Below are 19,469 nucleotides of genomic sequence, written 5' to 3'. Positions count from 1 at the left end.
ATATGGGCTGTCCCTGACAGGCTGATTCAGAGAGCGGCTGTTCTGTTAGAGAAAATACAACCAAATTTCAGAGCTAGATGGAGACTACCAGGCTCATTTTACAAATGTTCAAAGGCCACAAAGTATCCTCTCCAGCAGTACATTCCAAGTCCTCAAACTGACACATCAAGGATCATCCCACTATCCTCTTGCCTACTCTTTTATAACATTCTTTTTCATAATAGAGTTATCTTCCCAATGAAATCAACACTTCCTGAGAGTACGGACTCAATGCCATCTTTTTTTAATATCTATTCTCCACTGAATCTCACATGGTGCAAAATACATAGTATGTACTCAAAGGATACTTTTCAGTTCAGTGATAAAAGATATGGTTTCCCTCATCCTACTGGAGCCAGTACTGCTACTGAATCTGGAAGACCACTGGACATACAGCAACTACTAAGGACTGTCAGGTTCTCCTTCCTACACACAAGGAAATAAAAACAATGAAGTCATGATTAAGCCTTGTCCAAGATTATAAGATTGAACCCTAAATAATGAAGATTTTACTATTTGAAGGCAAAGAAATGAAAATAAATAAATAAATAAAGGCAAAGAAATGGAATATCTACTTTAGAATTCTTACACAGAATACACTGCTTTTTTTCTGATAGAGACGATGCAAACATATTGGAACACTTCATAATGCATACGTCACGCATGCTTTTCCTCTCAATGCTTTCCATCTCCCTAACCTCCAGTATTAATGTACATTATAGTCCACAGTACAAAATAAGGTAGTAGGGACGCCTGGGTGGTTCAGCGGTTTGGCGGCTGCCTTTGGCTCAGGGTGTGATCCTGGAGTCCTGGGATCCAGTCCCACATCGGGCTCCCTGCAGGGGGCCTGCTTCTCCTTCTGCCTGTGTCTCTGCCTCTCTGTGTGTCTCTCATGAATAAATAAATAAATAAAATCTAAAAAAAAAAAATAATAAGGTAGTAAATGGATAAATGACTGTAAGACAAGCAATAAGATCTCTCTGAAAACCAGAATTCTACTTCCACTCTGAGCATTCCTGGTTCATGTATTTGTTATAAGAAAATAAACAAAGAGGCACCTGGGTTGTTCAGTGGTTGAGCATCTGCCTTCCACTCAGGGCATGATCCTGGTGTCCCGGGATCGAGTCCCACATCAGGCTCCCTGCATGGAGCCTGCTTCTCCCTCTGCCTGTGTCTCTGCCCCACTCTGTGTTTCCCATGAGTAAGTAAATAAAATCTTCTTTTAAAAAGTAATTAATTAAACCAAACACCTCATATCTCATTTCCTTTTAACTGCCCTAAAACAATCTCTTTTCAATACCATGGAAGACCTTCTTGTCCAGGTTTACTGTGAAATTGTAAACATCTATTTTACTAAATCTCTGTATTTTACTACCTTGGGGAATGTTCACTCTCAAACTACACTTCTCTAGATAATCTCTGGTTGCTTTTGTGTGTTTGTTTTAACCTCAAGAGTAAATACTGTCTCCTCAGGACACTGAGTCTTCTTTAGGCCTCTACTTTTTTTTGAGGTGCTACAATTAGAAGCCTACACTTCAGTTCTCCGGATACTGCTGTTCTGTTTTTACTGGAGGGCCCTTTTGCTTCTTTCCCCCTGTTCTACCAAGGACAGGGCAGGAACATTCACGTCCTCCCTTATCTCCCTTGGATCATCCCACTGCACTCAAGCATCATCCAAGGCAGAAACTGCATGATTTGCAGGAATGCAAGAGCCACAATGACCCCAATTCTGTTTTGTTTAACTCAGTTAGAACAATGACCTTTATTTGTACACTTTTAATTTGGTATTCATGTTAAATAAACCAGTACTTGAAGTTGAGAAGCACATCCAATTTCTCAATTGTAAGATAATTTAAACCAAATACTTCAAAAAGCAGCTTAGTATCAAAGCCTCTAGAGAGTAAAGTAGGTCTACCTTTAGAAAAAAATAGTTTTATTGTTTCAACTCTGAAGAGGATGTTCTGGAGATGCTAATGCAAATCATAAGGGAAACTCAGAGTCTCATACACATGTAAGGAAAATTATCTAACACCCTGGCCTCATTAAAATAGGTTCTTCTCACATATCTTTCTCAAAAAAAAATACCAGCACCAAATTAGAAGTGATATTTAAATTCGGTTTGCAAACTTAGAACAGTACCAGGGAGTGGTTAAGAGCCAGGATCTCCAAAACAGAGCAGAATTTTCCTTCCAACCATTCTTTATCATCTAAATAAGCAAGTTATTGGGATGCCTGGGTGGCTCAGCAGTTTAGCACCTGCCTTCAGCCCAGGGAGCAACCCTGGAGACCCAGAATGGAGTCCCACATCAGGCTCCCTGCGTGGAGCCTGCTTCTCTCTCTGCCTGTGTCTCTGCCTGTGTTTCTGCCTCTCTCTGTGTGTGTCTCTCATGAATAAATAAATAAAATCTTTAAAAATACATAAATAAATAAGTGATTAATAAAAATAAAGTACAATTTATGGGAAATCTCTCAAGTTATTCCAATTATCAGCTATTAACTAATGTTTTCACTAAAGGAGAAAATTCAGTAACAAGTAACATACCACTAAAGAAAACAACTCTGTAATACAGGGGCAAGGGTGACCTACAATATTTTAGGCATAATCATCATCATTATAATCATCATCTATGACTCACTGAGTGCTTACTATATATCGTGTTAAGCATTGACAAGTATCATTTCATTTAATCATCACTACAAATTTCATTTAATCATCACTACAATGTCTAAGGCAGATTCTCCCGTTATTCTCAATCAAGGAGATACCTGACGTATCAAGATGTTAATTAATTTGTCCAGGATCAAAGTTTATAAATATCACAGCTGGCATTCGAACATAAGTCTATGTGGCTCCAAAGCACAAATGAGCACCTTTCCAGGGGTCTTAGCCACTAAAATGCTATGACAGGAAATAAGGCCTGTGCTCAGTAAAGCAAAAAAATTTAAGTCCTAAATCAAAGGTTGGCAAACCTTTTCTGTAAAGGGCCAGATCATAAATATTTTAAGCTCTGCAGGCCACGTCTCTGCTGCAAGAACTCTGCTGTTGTACTGCCAACATAGCCATAGACAATACAGAAACAAATGAGCATGACTGTGTTCCAGTAAAACTTTATTTATGGGCACTGATATTTGAATTTTATATAACTTGTGCATGCTATGAAATGTTCTTTTTTTTCCCCCATCATTTAAAATTTTCTAAATCATTCTTAGTTCGTAGGCCATACAAAAAAACAGGCTGTGGCCACATTTGGCCTACAGAGTAAATTCTGCCAACTTCTATACTAAATAATGCAGACAAATATAAAGTATTTTTTTACTCAACAGTGCTTCTCACAAACCCTGGCTTATAACCTCCTTTGATTTGGGGTTTTGAAAGATTTATTTATTTTAGAGAGCCACACTAGCAGGGAGAGACAGGAAGGAGGGTTGGGGAAGACAGAGAGAGAGAGAGAGAGAGAGAGAGAGAGAGAGAGAATCCTCAAACAGACTCCCTGTGGAGCCCAACACAGGGCTGGATCCCAGGACCCTGAGACCATGACCTGAGCTGAAATCAAGAGCCAGCCGCCTAACTGACTGAGCCACCCAGGGGCCCCTCCTTTAATATTTTAAAGTGGTACTTTAAAGAAGCTCAAAGTCTCAATAAGCTTGACATCTGTCTCAGAATAATCAAAATTCCAAAGAATCCAAAACTCTAGGCACTACATAAGGATTTCCTAAGAATGAGAAAGAATCACAAAATTTTGGAAGTGGGGAAAAAAAAAAACTGGGGGGAAGTGGAAGAGCTCTAACACATTCTCATTCCTTATGTGCATTTTTAAAAATTGATGTTAAGGGGCAGCTCGGGTGGCTCAGCACGGCCTTCAGCCCAGGGCCTAATCCTGGAGACCTGAGATTGAGTCCCATGTGGGGCTCCCTGCATGAAGCCTGCTTCTCCCTCTGCCTGTGTCTCTGCCTCTCTCTCTCTCTGTGTGTCTCTCATGAATAAATAAATAAAATCTTTAAAAAAAATTTGATGTTAAAATATTTAAAACAAAAATACTAAATTTATATGTAAAAAGTGATACCTTACATGTATAAAAATTTTTACACGGCATTCTCACATCCTTTCTCTCATCTCATCCTTCACAACAACTTTGTCAAGGAAGACAATGCAAGCCTTCTCATCTGTTTTGTACATAAGGAAAACAAGCTCAGAAACATAAATTACCTGCCCAAAAAAGGGACCATGCCAAACAAGCTACTAAATGGCAAAACTGCACCCGTGACCTGGTTTCAAGTCCTGCCCTCTTAACTACTTCCATGGACATCAGATTTCACTAATTAACAGGTTAAATCCTAAAAATGCTGAAGAATATTAGCCATTATCTATAAATACAAGATAACACAATCTTTAAAATACATTGAACAATGTTTAGTTCTGGGGCAGCCCGGGTGGCTCAGCGGTTTAGCACCGCCTTCAGCCCAAGGCGTGATCCTGGAGACCCGGGATGGAGTCCCACATCGGGCTCCCTGCATGGAGCCTGCTTCTCCTCTGTGTCTCTGCCTCTCTCTCTCTCTCTGTGTCTCTCATGAATAAATAAAATCTTAAAAAAATAAAAATAAAAACAATGTTTAGTTCATTTTGTTCCACTTTTCTTCTGCTACCACAAGCTTCTGAAGAAAACAGGTGCTATTCCTTGACATTTATTAAACGCATTTATAGTTAACAGTGAATCTATATACCCTGTGCAGACAATATACCCAGGCCTGGCCTGGAAAGGGAAAACACTGCTGAATAAGACATCTAAAGAGAAAATAAGAGAAAGAGAATGGGAGGTGGAGATGAATGTATTGCCATTAAAGTGTCTCACCCAGCTGACGACTGGAAAATGATGTGGAGGCTGGGCAAAGAAAATAAAAGGAACAGAACTACTGGAATTTAAACCAACATCAAAGACTAATGACAGTTGAACCTGCCCGACTGCTTCCTAGTCACTCCCTAGAAAACAAAACAGTTACATAACCAGGGAAGGTTCTTCCAACTAACATTTCCTCTGTGGCCCACTTACACTTTATCGCCCACCTCAACGTGCACCACCAGGCAGTACACCGGGTTGGACGCCAGCTATGGCTGGACAAGTCTCTGTCCAAAGTGCTGCTTTAGTCCATGGACTGCTATAGAGACCACGGTATGAAGATGACTGGCTTGAGCACAGTTCCAAAGTGGCACCATTCTAGAGACGTGTCCTATAAAGCATCACCACACATCCAATTTGGGGAAGGAAGTAGACTCCAGATTTTCCTGAGAATGGAAATCGGAACACCGTAGTCCCTCATCTTCACAAATAGCCCTATTAAAAAGAATTTATGCCAATGAGTACTTGAAAAACTTTGAGGTCATGTTGGAGCAGCAATTAAGCTACAATTTCCTTCAACTCTTGAGTGCAAGGAGCAAATATCAAGATTCTGAGTTGGACTGCAGTTTACCCAGGAGGAAAATTCTATTACCGCATCACAACCAACAGGAAAACTCTATTAATGCATCATAACCATCACAACTCAAAAATATTACAACAAATCCTACTGCGGAATCAAACTGACACATTTCCTGGGCTCCCACAGCCTCTGTGCTCTAGTACCATATGCTTTTCCTTCTTCCAACAGAAATAAGAATAGAGACAATGTTCACCAGAAGCAACCAGTGTATCAGAAGTTATTCCCACTCACACTGACTTAAAAAGGTCTAAATCGGTGCCAAACAAAACTCCGAAAGAATGGAAAATAAAAGAGATGCTGACAACAATGCAATGTGGCCCAGCTGCCAGCTACCCATGTAGCATCATGCAGCGCCCGAAGCACTTTAAAAGCAGATTGCAATTCCGCACGCAGATCAAAATCGCAATTATCCAAATTCTATTTCCTGAAAGACAACTATTAAGCCGCATCCCAAGCACCCTGCGGTCGAGCCCTCTCCCCTCCAACCTCCTTTAGGCGTCAGCGACTGAAGGTGAAGTTGCAAAGGGTCCAGAAGTAGGCTAAAGCTAAGAAAGAAAGAAAAAGAAGGAAAAAAAAAAAAAAAAAAACACAGGTTTGACTTTCTCTCCCTACCGTTTCCTAACGATACTATTTCGCGAGAATCTTTTACATCAATATCGACCCGAGTCAACGAAATTGAGAAAGGCGGCGGCGACAGCACCGGGCGGCGGGGAGCTCCGGGCGTTAAGGGGAGGACGGGGGGGGGCACTAAGGCACCAATATCGTGCAATATGCGGCGGCGACTTCAGCCAATTACAACGAGGAGAGGGAAAACTCTGAGGGCAGAGCCGGGCTCGGCGAGGTCGCCGGCGGGCAGCGCCCGGGTCCCAGCCCCCGCCCCCGCCCCCGCCCCGCCCCCGCCCCGCCGCCCGCCGCGCCCCGGGTCGCGCTCCCGCCCGCCGAGCCTCGCGCGCGCTGCAGGCCCGGCCGCCCCGGCCGCGGGGGCTGCAGACGGAGCGGGGGCGCGCGGGGGCTGGGCGCGCCGGGGTCCCCGAGCTGCTCTCCGGGGCTCGCGCCACCGGGTCCCGGCTGCGGAAGGAACCTCCTCCAGGAAGGCCGGCCGGGCCCCGCGGCCCCCCCCGCGCCGCCGACCCCCGGCCCTGCGCGGCCCGCGCCTTACCGAGCCCCGCGGCCCCGCCGCGCCGCCGCGGCCTCGCTGCGCCCCGCTCGCCGCTCCGTGTCTGCCCTCCGGGGCGCCGGGCCCGCGCCCTCCTCCTCCTCCTCCTCCTCCTCCTCCTCGCCGCCGCGCCGCCGCGCCCGCCGCGCCTAGCGCCTGGCCGCCGAGGGCAGCCGCGGGGGCTCGGCCGGGCGCCCCCCGCGCCAGCGCCGCATCCCGCCCCGCCGCGCGCTCAGCCCCGGGGGCGGGGACCCGGGCTCCGGAGCCGCCCCCCGGCCGCGCCGCGCCCGCCCGCCCGCCCCCGCGGAGTGGCCCCGGGTGCCCGAGCCCCCCACCCCGACGCCCTCGCCTCGGGCCGCCCCCGCCCAGCCCGCGCCGCCCCCCGCCCCCCGCCCGCGCGCCCGGCCTCCGCCTCCTCCGCTCCGCCTCCCCCTGCGCCCGCGACGCCCGCAGCGGGGAGAAGAGGCGCGTCCCCGCCGCGGCCGCGGGCACGAGCACGCGCGGGGGGAGGGCGGAGCGTGCGCGCGGCCGCGGCGGCGGGGGCGCGCCCGGGCCTCGCCTGCTGTTGTCCGGGAGCGCACGTGCACCGCGGGGCGCGGGGGCGCCGGCAGGGGGGCGCGGGGTCGGGGGGGGCCGGGGAGACGCCTCCTCCGCGGCTGGGCGGCCGCTCCTCTGCGCCCCGCCGACCCCCGCCGAGGTCCCCGCGCGGGGCCTGGAGCGGGGAGCGGGGGGAGCAGCCCGGGCGCCCCAGCTCGGCCGCGCGGGGTCATCCGCTGCGCCCCACAAGTTCCTTCCGTCGTTGGCTCCTTCGTTCCCGGTTATGGACCAGAAGCCTGCAAGGGACACGGCCGGGGACAGAGAGGACGAGCAAGGGTGCGGGAGTCGCAGCCCCCCAGGTGCGTGGCTGCACTGAAAAGCGGTTTTCGGAGAAAGTGAGGGAGCTCACAGGGCCCGCACCCCAGCCCGCCCGCCCGAGGAGGACCCTGCCCTCGGTTCTCCCCCCGGTTCCTTTTGTTCGGCCTCCGGAGACCCAGCAGCACTTCCACCTGCAGCAACCATCTGTGTAACGGAGTAGAGCTTGACATTCCACCGTTCTATTTTGGTGGTTTTCTTTTATAATGTGCCTTTCACTCCTGATTCATTTAGTGTCTACATGTTGGGGGGGGGGGCGGTTAAGCTACACAGTTTAACTCCTTCGTCTTCAAACCTGCAGATGCCGAATACTGCATCGTCTAATGTCACTGCAGTGACTCGGGTCGGCTCAGCCTTCAGTCATGTCAGTGGGTGTCAGTGAATAGAAAACGTGGCCTTGACCACACTTCGCAGAATTTCAAGGGCATGTCTAGGAAACGCGATTTCAACACATCCTGGGGAGAAATCAGGGAGTGAACACGCTGAATAATCCCACTCTTGGCTGCTTCAGTATAATCAAAGTTTCTTTGGGGGCACCTGGGTGGCTCAGGCCATTACGTGTCTGACTTGGGCTTTGGTCATGATCAGGGGGTCCTGGGATGGAGCCCCAGAGAGAGTTGGGCTCCCAGCTCAGTGGGGAGTCTGCTCGTCCTCCCCCCTCCCTTCCTCTGCCCTTCCCCCTACTTGTGCATGCTCTCTCTCTCTCTCTAATAAATAAAATATTTTTTTAAGTGACCAAAGTTTCCTTCAAGACCAAGATTCTGCATATTTGCTAGCAGAGAACGGGGTAAGGGATAGAATGAGAAGATTTGCATAGAGGGACAAACCAGGATGAGAACATTTAAAGAAGCCTAGCTCAAATAAATTATATTCTAGTACCCTAGCCATCTCCTGGAAACAGGTACACTTGGGGTCCACACAGTCTTGATGGATGCTTCCTAACTACTGGAGAAACAGCAAGATAAATCATGAAAACTGGAGGCCTTAATTCTAATGCAAACCCATAGTTTAAAAATTGCTTGCTCCAAACTGCAACAGTCCCAGGGGTTTGCCTTTTGGCCACAGGGAGCCCACTCTGGAGAGAGCAACATGTATGCAGAGAGGGATTCAGAAACTTGTGTTGTGGGCAGCCCCAGTGGGGCAGCGGTTTAGCGCCGCCTGCAGCCCAGGGCGTGATCCTGGAGACCCTGGATCGAGTCCCACGTCGGGCTCCCTGCATGGAGCCTGCTTCTTCCTCTGCCTGTGTGTGTCTCTGCCTCTCTGTGTGTGTCTCTATGAATAAATAAAATTTAAAAAAAAAGAAAAGAAAGAAACTTGTGTTGTTCCCAGGATTGGTGAGCATTAAACACAAAACTTCCTATGATGTCAAGTAGCCAGCACGGACATTAAACCAAGTCAGCATGGGAAACAAGTTTTACTTACCCAAGGCTCTGGTCCCTTGCCTACTCTCACTACAAGAAAGACATTCTGCATTCTTTTTGAATGTCCTCACATCCCACAGTTTTGCCCTCACACCCCAAAATTCACCTGCAGTGGCTGAGTATTATTAAGTGGTTTATATGCTCAACCGATGGAGAAGGTGAACAATACAGAAAGGAGCTAGGATTTATGCATACGTTGGATGACACAGATATTGTACTTCAGAGTCTCAAAACATTTTGGGAACTTTCCCCCTGTTGCTATTGTATCTCGTTCAGAGAATGAACAAATGGATTCCATATGTGTATTCCAAATGTCAGAGATGTTTGAGCAAGCTCAAGGGTGCTGATGATCTTTACTCTCGTTCTGAGTCAGCACTCCCTCTCCTTGGAAAGAAGCATCCAAATATCCTATGAATAATAGTTACTATCACTAAACCAGCAGAATAACCGAAGGTTGTGATTTCTGGGCAACTCTGCAGCCATGTGAACTTGGTGTTTCAAGTGTTTGTAACCAATTACCTCTGTCCTAATAATACCCTTCATGATTCAATATATGTGTCCCCCCAAACTGCAACATCCCCTCAAAGAGAAAAAGCCTGTCTAGCTGTAAAATGTGCTAATATTATTACGTAACGTTAAGTAGCTGCATTTGTTATGGTTTGAGTGAATATTCCCAAGGTGAGGGGCAAGAGAGGAGAAAGCAAGGCAAATCCACCCTCCCTCTTAAGCTGTTGGAGGCCTCAGCCTGGCACTGTCATCCTCCAGGCAGGAGCATCTGGGCTCACTCCTGGCATCTCTGATCTGTTGCCCTGCAGTCCCCTCCAGGCACTGAAGCAGCGTCATGGTGCAGACAAACAGAGCCAGCGAGAAGGGCAGCCACACAGGCAACTGCAACACTCACCTAACCTTGAGTTTAGAGAGATCCTGGGAGTTGAGCAAGGGAGAGAGGGAGGCTTATTCATCTCCAAATTGAATGCTCAACAGCTGCCTTGAGAAATAGGAGTTGCTGAAAATGAGCCACGTTTAACAGAGAATTTTCCCAAAACGACATTTGACATTACCTTGCTTTTTTTTTTTTTTTTTTTTTTTTTTTTGGTCCTGGCCCGGGAGCCAGCTCCATAAAGTGTCCCTATAAAACAGGACAACAAAATAGATTTTTTTGAAAAAAAATGTATTCTCTATGTTGCTTTCTCCTAGCTGGTAAGGATGGCCATGGAGTAGCCTCTCTTAAACATGGAGCCCTTTGCAACAGAAAGCTACTATTGAGCAATGTTTTAGAAAGCAGTCGGCAGTCCTATTCCCTGGGATGTGACACATCCCTGGGGGCATGCATTGAGATGCTAAACTTCCCATCTCCCATCCTCTTCTGGTCACATTTGGTTCACATTAGCCTCTATCACAATAATTTAGGACTTTGAGTTGTTCTCCCACAAAGGTTTTGCTTTTCAGTCATTGAACCTTCCCACCAGCTCTAGCTCTACGTGTCTGCTGTGAATCATTCGGCCTAACGGTAGCTCCTTTGCTGTCTCTTCCCTTTGGGTCCTTCTCCTCTTCCAGGATTCTAAATGTTGGCTGCCCCAGGGCTCTGACCTTGGGCCTTTTGTATTCTTTTTATACTGCTTCCCAGGGCAGTCTCCTTCAGCCTCTGCCTTTAAATAGCCTCCATACAGTGATGTATATCTTTAACCCTGACCTCTACCCAGCACTCCAGGCTCATATATCCAGCTGCCTACAAGGCATCTCCGTTTGGATATCTCAAACGGTATATGTCCAAAACAGAACTCTTCATTTTGTTAAAGATTTTATTTATTTATATCATAGAGCGTGCACAAGCAATAGGAGCAGGAAAGGGAGAAGCAAGTTCCCCACAGAGCAGGGAGCCAGGTGTGGAGCTTGATCCCAGGACCCTGGGATCATGACCTGATCCAAAAGCAGATGCTTAACCGACTGAGCCACCCAGACACCCAGAACCCTTAATTTTTTTATTAAAAACAAAACTCGGGGCGCCTGGCTGATCTCAGGGTCATGAGTTTGAGCCCCACATTGGGCATAGAGCCTACTGAGCCCCACATTGGGCATAGAGCCTACTTAAAAAAAAAACCCTCAAAATGCTTTCTTCAGTTCTTTCCCATCTCATGTCAAAAACATCTCTTTCTCTCAACACTGCTTCCATTTTAGCAGCAAATCCAAGCTCTACCTTCAAAGCACATACTGATTTCAATCTCTTTCCTCCCTCTTAAACTGACACCCACATCTGCCCCCCATCATCTCTTTCCTGGGTGACTAACTGGTCTCCTGCTTCCATTCTTTCCCCTACACGGTCTGGTCTCAACTTAGCAACCAGAGTATTTCTTTTCGAATCATTGGTAAGATAATATCAGATGCCTTGCTGGAAACTCTGGTGCTCTATTCTAATCACACTACCAAAGCCCTTCCCTCACCTTGCAAGTCCCTTTAGCACCTATGCACCCCTCCAGTCTTGTCTTTTTTTTAAGTAACCTCTACACCCAACGTGGGGCTCAGACCCAGAGCCCCAGATCCAAGAGTCACATTCTCTACTGACTGAACCAGCCAGGTGCCCCACCAGTCTTGCCTTCTTTTTTTTTTTTTTTTTTTTTTTTTTTCCAGTCTTGCCTTCTTAACATTCACTTGGCCCCTAGGAGGCCAACCTCCAGCTGTTCTTAAACCAGCAAGTGCCACTTCCCTTTTTTTAAAGTAACCTTTTCAATTACCATCTAAATGGGTTTGCCTTCTCTATCCTCTTACTCTGCTCTTTTGTTTGTGTGTGTGTGTGTGTGTGTGTGTGTGTGTGTGTGTGTGAGAATAGATCACCTACATGGTGTAATTGATTGTTTATTTGCCTCTCTTACTAAAATGAAAGCTCCCTGAGGTCAGGGCTGTTTATTCACCACTGTATCCACATTGCCCAACAAATGAATAAGTTCTGTACTGTCAGAGTACAGAATCCATATGCTTACTGATTTTATGCTGTTATTTATTGCTATGGATGTATCTTCATATTTATTACCAGTGGGGGCAACTGCAAATTATAAAATTACATAATTTGCAATTTACTGCAAAGCAAATCAAAACAAATTACAACGGAAATCTAAGAAAACATCAAGATTCAGCAGTGAGGGATACATAGTAAATGAGTAATTTAATGCCTATAAGGCAAAATCGTATTCTAACCTTGTAATTAGGTTTCATATGTTAAAGGCACAGAAAATTAAAGCCAAGTTACAAGAAATGTTTTCTCATTCCCAACTAAAATAATCACCATCTTGGAAAGAAAGGTGGTACATGTTAGCAGATGCTGGTTCTTGTTCTCATTTTTCTATTTTGTCCACTCTGTAACTTTGAGCAAGTTAATAACATCTCTGTGTTTCTATCTGTGAAATGGGCCTGCTTAATTTCTTTGTTCTTCAGTTGGATATCATAAAAGTAGATCAATTTAATTATTATAAAAAAGTGTGGGGAAAAAAAGAAACTTGGAAATTGACAGTGACTATTATGCTTCCCAAAGTTCTTTGCATAATATTTTGAAAATGAGGCAGAAATCAATCTAATTTTGCAATACAACTAAAGACATAAAAATGACTCAGGGGAAGCCTGGGTGGCTCAGTGGTTGAGCATCTGCCTTCGGCTCAGGTGGTAATCCTGGGGTCCTGGGATCCAGTCCCGCATCCAACTCCCCACAGGGATCCTGCTTCTCCCTCTGCCTGTGTCTCTGCCTCTCTCTCTCTCTCTCTGTGCCTCCCATGAATAAATAATCTTTAAAAAATAAAAAATCACTCAGCTTTCTAAAATGATCAGAAAAAAAAACATTCTGAGGGACCAAAGCAACCCACTATCTGAGCTCTACACTTGGCATCACCTAGAGCCACAGAGATTCCATTTTATCGTCAGATGTGAACTTAGTTCAGGAAATGAAAGGAATCACAATGAAATGTAATCTTTGAATAAAGTATTAATTCTGCTTCTTAGCAAGCAAAATTATGTAGAGGCTCATGAAATAATTAACAAAGAGGCAGCTATAACAGTTCTATATGCAAGATCCTTGAGGGACAGCAAAATGTTTGGAAGGGAAATCGGGTCTAGGGAACTTTGAAGCTGCATTTCCCCAGCAAACATACTGCTTTATTTAAATGTATGTTTAATTGAGGTGGCTTGGAAGAAGCTAAATCTCCTATTGGTGGTTGTGCGAGTGGTAAGGGTGGTGTTAAGATGTTACTAATCTTCATGAGAACTCTCTCTCTCTCTCTCAATCTCTCTCTCTCATACACACACACACACACACACACACACACACACACACACACCATTTCACTGTAAACACATTGAGTGCTCTACCCCTCCCTCAGAGCTTTGCCTGAATCAGCACTCTGCTCAGCTGCTGGGTGATGCTCCCAACCCCAGAGCCTTTTATTAGATCTAAAGAACTGAAACCAGTGTTGAGGAAGTGCATGGGAAAGTGACTTGGGAAAGCAAGAGATCAAAGAGAGGTCATTCAACTTGAGGGCTGCTTCTTTCCCAGGGTGCTCCCTGCAATTCCCCTCCCACGACTTTGTCTTTTACGGCTTCCAGTTTCCAGAAATTAATGCATCTCAGAAGGGCTAAAACATCTGTGTTTTCCTGCTGTATTCAAAATACATGTTGGCTGAGAATTTACCTATGATTCTGAAACTTAGATGCTAGGTTTCCTGGGCAACTTCAGAAGAACCGTAGTAGATAATCCAATGTTTCGTTTTATTATTTTTTTAAATCACTTGCACTGGCCTTGGAAGTTATTTTGTATTTAACTTTAAGTATGGACAATCCCTGAATATAGTGAGGGGTGGGGGGGGTTCAAGGTCGTAATATATCAGACAAAATAATAAAACTATCCTATCAAAATATTACTCCCTTGCTCCCCACTCAATTTTTTTCTCTTATGTATTTCATGATGAAAACAAACAACAGTGCTCCTCAGAGTGGTATAAAAGGCCAGTCTCAAGCAGAGCTGATAACAGACTCAAACTTACTAGTTCACTCCTTTTCTGGGTCATGATCTAATTTAAAAAGTATTTCTCTTTAGTTCCTGATGGATTTTAACCAAAAAGCAACAGCAGCCATTTTGCTCATGACTACAGAATACTTTATTAAAGAGTACTACAGTAGCAGAGAAAAAGGTCAAGCAGCTGAGAAAATTATAGTTTAGGTAATTCAGTGCTTTCTATGCCTGTGGAACACCTTTCAGTAGAAGATCTGAGGCTTTATCAGTAGGTATGAGGCAGTTTTAACTCTCAGAGAAACTGAGGCACAGAGATTCAAGTTCTGACTAAAATTCAGGGGGTACTTTATTATCTTTTTTGTTTTCATGAAAGCCATCTCTTTTTAAATAAATGTATGTTGATTGGCCAGGTCATATGAAATTGGGCAAGAATGTTCTTTAAGAATAAATTATCTGGGGGATCCCTGGGTGGCTCAGCGGTTTAGCACCTGCCTTCGGCCCAAGGTGTGACCCCAGAGTCCCGGGATCAAGTCCCATGTCTGGCTTCCTGCATGGAGCTGCTTCTCCCTCTGCCTGTGTCTCTGCATCTCTCTCTCTTTCTCTCTGTGTCTCATGAATAAATAAATAAAATATTTTTTAAAAAAGAAGAATAAATTATCTGGGGCTCCTGGGTGGCTCAGTCGGTTAAGCATCTGCCTTTAGCTGGGGTCATGACCCCGGGATCCTGGGATCAAGCCCCACATCAGGTCCCTGCTCAGCGGGGAGTCTGCTTCTCCCTCTCCCCTGCCCCTCTTCTCGCTGGTGCTCTCTCTCTCACACACACACACAGACACTCTCTTTCTCTCAAATAAATAAAATCTTAAAAAATATATATATCTGTACGTTGCTGGAGAAAGCCCATCCAAACAGAAAAGCCACATTGCACCCTCTCCCATCCCTCTACTGCAGGAGGGGAGCCAACGGCCTGTGCTCTTGCATCTCCCCCACCGCTAAGTGGACCTGGTGCAGGTGCCCGCGACTCCCCCACACCCACAAAGAAGGCGGCAGCAAAACCAAATGCACATCCAGGCGCTTGTCTGAAGCTAAGCTCTGGTATATGGATCAGCCAAACTTGAGATTTCAGGTACCCAGTCCTTACTCAGTTTTTGTCGATGGGCAAGAAAGCCTCATCAGACAGCAAAGGTTCTATCCCCACCCATTCCATATCAGCAGCCCTGCTTCCAGCCTAGTTTTCAGAACCTACACTTGCCCCAAACCTCCAGTGCAGTGTGGTGGGGAGAAACAAACCTCCCCAACATCCCCTTGATTCAACAACGCATCCTTTTGCCATGAAAACAAAATCAACCCTCCTGTCTCCCCCGAGCAGACCAGGACATCCGGCTGTTGCTCTGACCAAGGGAGAAAGATCCCTTTCAGGAAGTGACCAACTCGCCCTAAGAGGCATCCTTTTTGTTGTTGTTGTTTTTAAGATTTTATTTATTTATTCATGAGAGACACAGAGAGAGAGAGGCAGAGACCCAGGCAAAAGGAGAAGCAGGCTCCCTGTGGAGACCCTGATGCGGGACTCGATCCCAGGACCCCGGGATCACACCCTGGGCGGAAGGCAGATGCTCCACCACTGAGCCACCCAGGCGTCCCGAGAAGCATCCTGTTTAATTGAGTTCTCATCTGTCGGGTACCAGGCTGGAGGCTGGGTGAAGGAAAGTGAGCCAGGAGCCCGATCCCTGGCGCAGTGCTCCGCGTTTGAGACAGATCAGGGCGGCAAAGGCTAATCTTCGGGCACACAGACGGCCAACAGCTGTGCAAACACTGGACAGATGCATACAGTAAATACAAAGGTAAATAAAGTATTTACGTTAAGTCAGACTCACGCAGCTGCTGTTACTACCCTCTGCCTCAGCTCAGGAGGGAAGGAGGCACACGGGCCAAACAGATTTTTTTGTTCTGTTGGGGACAGTGTCTGCAGGAAGGAGAGGAGAGGTCCCAGATGCCCAGAGGGACAAAAGACAAAGTGTTATGGAAACCCTTGTCTGCTGAGGCATGACCTCTAAACTTGGTCTTCAGGCTGGAGTGACTTTGCTTCTCAGAAATTACTTCCAGGGACACCTGTGGGGGGTCAGGGGCTGAGCATCTGCCTTTGGCTCAGGTCGTGATCCAGGGGTCCTGGGATCGAGTCCCACATGGGGCTCCCCACAGGGAGCCTGCTTCTCCCTCTGCCTGTGTCTCTGCCCCTCTCTCTCTGTGTATCTCTCATGAATAAATAAGATCTTAAGGGGAAAAAAAGAAGAAATTACTTTTATAAGCCAGACTATGCTTTTAGGAAACTGTGTCCTTGAGTAATTTTAAAGGGGCAGAGTGGCCAGCTGTAGCAGGAACCCAATGAGGCCACCTGAGAGCTGTTCTACCTCGAAGAACAACCTGCTGTTCTGTGTCCACAGTGAAATGAAAGCAACTACTGCGGCCTGATGCCACTGGAAACCCCGCACACGCCACCCTGGCACCATGGAAATTTCCTGTCTTCTCTATGGAGGAACTCTGGGAGGCCACACAGCTTTATTTAGCCTGGATTCCTATACCCGACACCTGGAACATGGGAGCTATGAATGATTGATGAACTCTGAAGCTGCTCAGGAATCTCTCCTTGCTTTAGGAAGCAGAAAGCTTGGCCCAGTTGTGCTTATTTTAAATAAAAATAGTTGTTTTGTTTTGCTTTTTAATGCAGAAACATTATGTGTAGTGTTCTATGTTCGAAAAAAATAAAAATTTCAAAACATATAAACTCATTCAAGCTCATTGTTTAGCAATCAGATATGGCAGTGAAGCAGAAAAATCAATAATCCTACAATTTAGAGATTATGACTGTTAATATCCCGGCATGTATCTCCTATACATCTTTCTTAAAAGGTATGTTGATGCATAAAATTTCCAACAGAAACAGGATCGTATTGAAAAAAATGTGTGTAATCTGCTTTGTTCAAGAGGCTTTTCATTTTTCATGTCCATAAGTATCTACGTCATTTTTGTATGATCTTAGGTCCATGCCGTACTTCCTTTAGTATTCTCCTATTGTTGGACAGTTCTAGCACTGTGAGGGTTTTTAGCTCTAATTAGTGATAGCTGGTGGGCTGCCCTTGCTGAACAAGTGTGCCCATCAGGGAAATGGGAGAGTCAGAATTCTTTCTACACCCACCAACCGATGCCCTTTGGCTTAAAGGTTTTTGTTTCATTAAAAAAGCAAGAACCCCGGGACACCTGGGTGGCTCAGTGGTTGAGCGTCTGCCTTTGGCTCGGGTCATGATCCTGGGGTCCTGGGATCGAGTCCTGCATCAGGCTCCCTGCAGGGAGCCTGCTTCTCCCTCTGCCTGTGTCTCTGCCTCTCTCTCTGTGTCTCTCATAAATAAATAAATAAATATCTTAAAAAAAAAAAAAAAAAAGCAAGAACCTCCAGCAGAGATGTTCCTGGAACACTATCCGACACAGATTTCCCATTTTCCCTTGGGAAGTCCTGAGAGGCTCTCAAAGACTGGTTTGATGCTCAGGTCTTGACTGATCAAACCAAGAAAGTTCCAAAGTTCATGCATATCCTGGTAGAATGGTCGTACTGTTTATAATTGACTAAAATCCTCGAGCAGGGATCCCTGGGTGGCGCAGCGGTTTGGCACCTGCCTTTGACCCAGGGCGCAATCCTGGAGACCCGGGATCGAATCCCACGTCAGGCTCCCGGTGCATGGAGCCTGTTTCTCCCTCTGCCTGTGTCTCTGCCTCTCTCTCTCTCTCTCTCTGTGACTATCATAAATAAATAAATAATAAATAAATAAAATCCTCGAGCAGTTGGAAACCCAGGTAATGCCGTCTAGCACTAATCACTGCCTAAATTTAGTTTATTAGAGGAAACATGCTCACCTTAGCTTACTCCCTCAATATCTGATCCAGATACTCGTTAATTTTATTCTGTTTCTTGTATTTCATAATTGTTTGATTTTCTATAAATATAAATCTACCTTATAGTCTATCGATGACTGCAGAGTCACTGAATTAATTTTACTGCGACCTCGATTTTTATTTCACTTCCAAGCAAGCTATGACGGCTGGGCTCCAGGATTCGGGTGTGACATCCTCGAATCCCAACAGGATGATACAGTTTCTTTTATTCACATATCCAGGATTTTCTTAATCCCAGTAAGTGTGTCTCTGAGGTGTGTTCTCAAACTATCCTGGTTACTCTGTAAGAGACAGAGCCAAAGGAGAGGTGAAGACTCATGTTTCTACACAACTGTGTGTGTGCACGTGTGTGCATGAGAGAGGAAGAGACAGAGAGACAAAGAGAGAGACCCATCTCTAGAGGCAGAAGGTCTCTAATTGCTATTTGCTGCTGTCACTAAAGTTTTGTTCCACGGAGACTCACAGAGCAACCTTGGGGAAGTGACTGAATGCTTCTACTCCTCCAATCCCACACCGAAACACCAAGGACGGTAGTAATATTTTCCAACTCCTTCCACTACCGAGGCAGAAGAATGAATTAGTTTCCACTTGGTGTTTTGAGATTCGATGGGAACATTATGACTTCACGTACCTTTTATACTGCTTCTACTTTCACTCAACTGTTAGGGAAGGACAAGGAATGCCAGAGATGTTTCTCTTCTGCAGGAGTACCGGAAGGCTGAAGCTAACAGGTTTAAGAACTGAATAAGGGGGGAGAGGGAGAGGGGGTTGGGGGAGAGGGGGAAGAGAGAGAGCGGGGAGGAATCATAACCACCCACTCACACATATTTGGCATTTCTAGCTCTGAGCAGTTAATAACCAGCTCCTTGAGTTGGAAGCTGTCACACTCAAAATGCTGTTTTATTGTTCTCACGCCCCCTACTGAGCACACCTTCCTTCCTGAAACAGCTCAGCACAAACCCACTTTTGAGCTTTGAAAGGCCAAAGAGTGGAATGGAGTTGAAAAGGAAACACAAAAGCTTTCATAAAACGGAGTAAGGACCCAGGCTCTACCTCCAGGAGGGCCAGTATTTTAAAGCAAATACTCCAATTGTTTTCTATTGCCCTGAATGTATCTATTCACAGAGTTTGGGCTTCCCGTGTGGTTTGTCTGGATTCCCTTCCTCTGACAAGGGACGGGCAAGCTAGTGGCACCTCGGGGACAGCCGCAGGAAGAAGGATGGATGAGGGAGTCTTTTGCAGAAAATTGTGAGGAAGGCCAAAATAAAGAGAGCATGCAGATGGGAGACAGTCCAGGATCTTGAGCCTGAAGAGGCCACCAAGGTGAGCAAAGCGACACGTCTAGAAGCCAGAGAGAGAAGAGGCAGGTGGCAGAGAGCTGGGAAGACCCGGGCAAGGGGCAGCGGAGTCCAGAGCCGCAGGGAAGGCTGTCCCGGGCCCAGGGCTGACACCAGCTGGCTCTTGCTCAGTAAGGCAGTGCAGGGAGGACAGGCTGGGTAGGGCTAAGGGGGACAGGCCTGCAGGGTCACCC

At 46.3% G+C, this 19,469-nt stretch overlaps 2 protein-coding genes across 2 annotated transcripts in view; one reads left to right on the top strand and one right to left on the bottom strand.

The window, feature by feature from the left end:
* ARHGAP32 (Rho GTPase activating protein 32) overlaps positions 1-6,412 on the bottom strand; it is a 288,412-nt gene extending 282,000 nt beyond the window's left edge. Inside the window, exon 1 of the mRNA XM_041770213.1 lies at positions 5,088-6,412. The gene's annotated coding sequence lies outside the window, so the exon portion shown is untranslated. The remainder of the gene's footprint in view (positions 1-5,087) is intronic.
* On the top strand, positions 6,285-8,278 carry LOC121500859 (putative cuticle collagen 91). Its single transcript, XM_041772974.1, has 3 exons — positions 6,285-6,355; positions 7,040-7,566; positions 7,884-8,278. The coding sequence occupies exons 1-3, from the start codon at positions 6,285-6,287 to the stop codon at positions 7,904-7,906; spliced, it is 621 nt and encodes a 206-aa protein (XP_041628908.1). The 3' UTR covers positions 7,907-8,278.
* The last annotated feature ends 11,191 nt before the right edge of the window (positions 8,279-19,469 follow it).

Source organism: Vulpes lagopus, chromosome 10 (genome assembly GCF_018345385.1).
Source record: "Vulpes lagopus strain Blue_001 chromosome 10, ASM1834538v1, whole genome shotgun sequence".
NCBI lineage: Eukaryota > Metazoa > Chordata > Mammalia > Carnivora > Canidae > Vulpes > Vulpes lagopus.
This window is presented reverse-complemented; position numbering and strand designations above follow the sequence as displayed.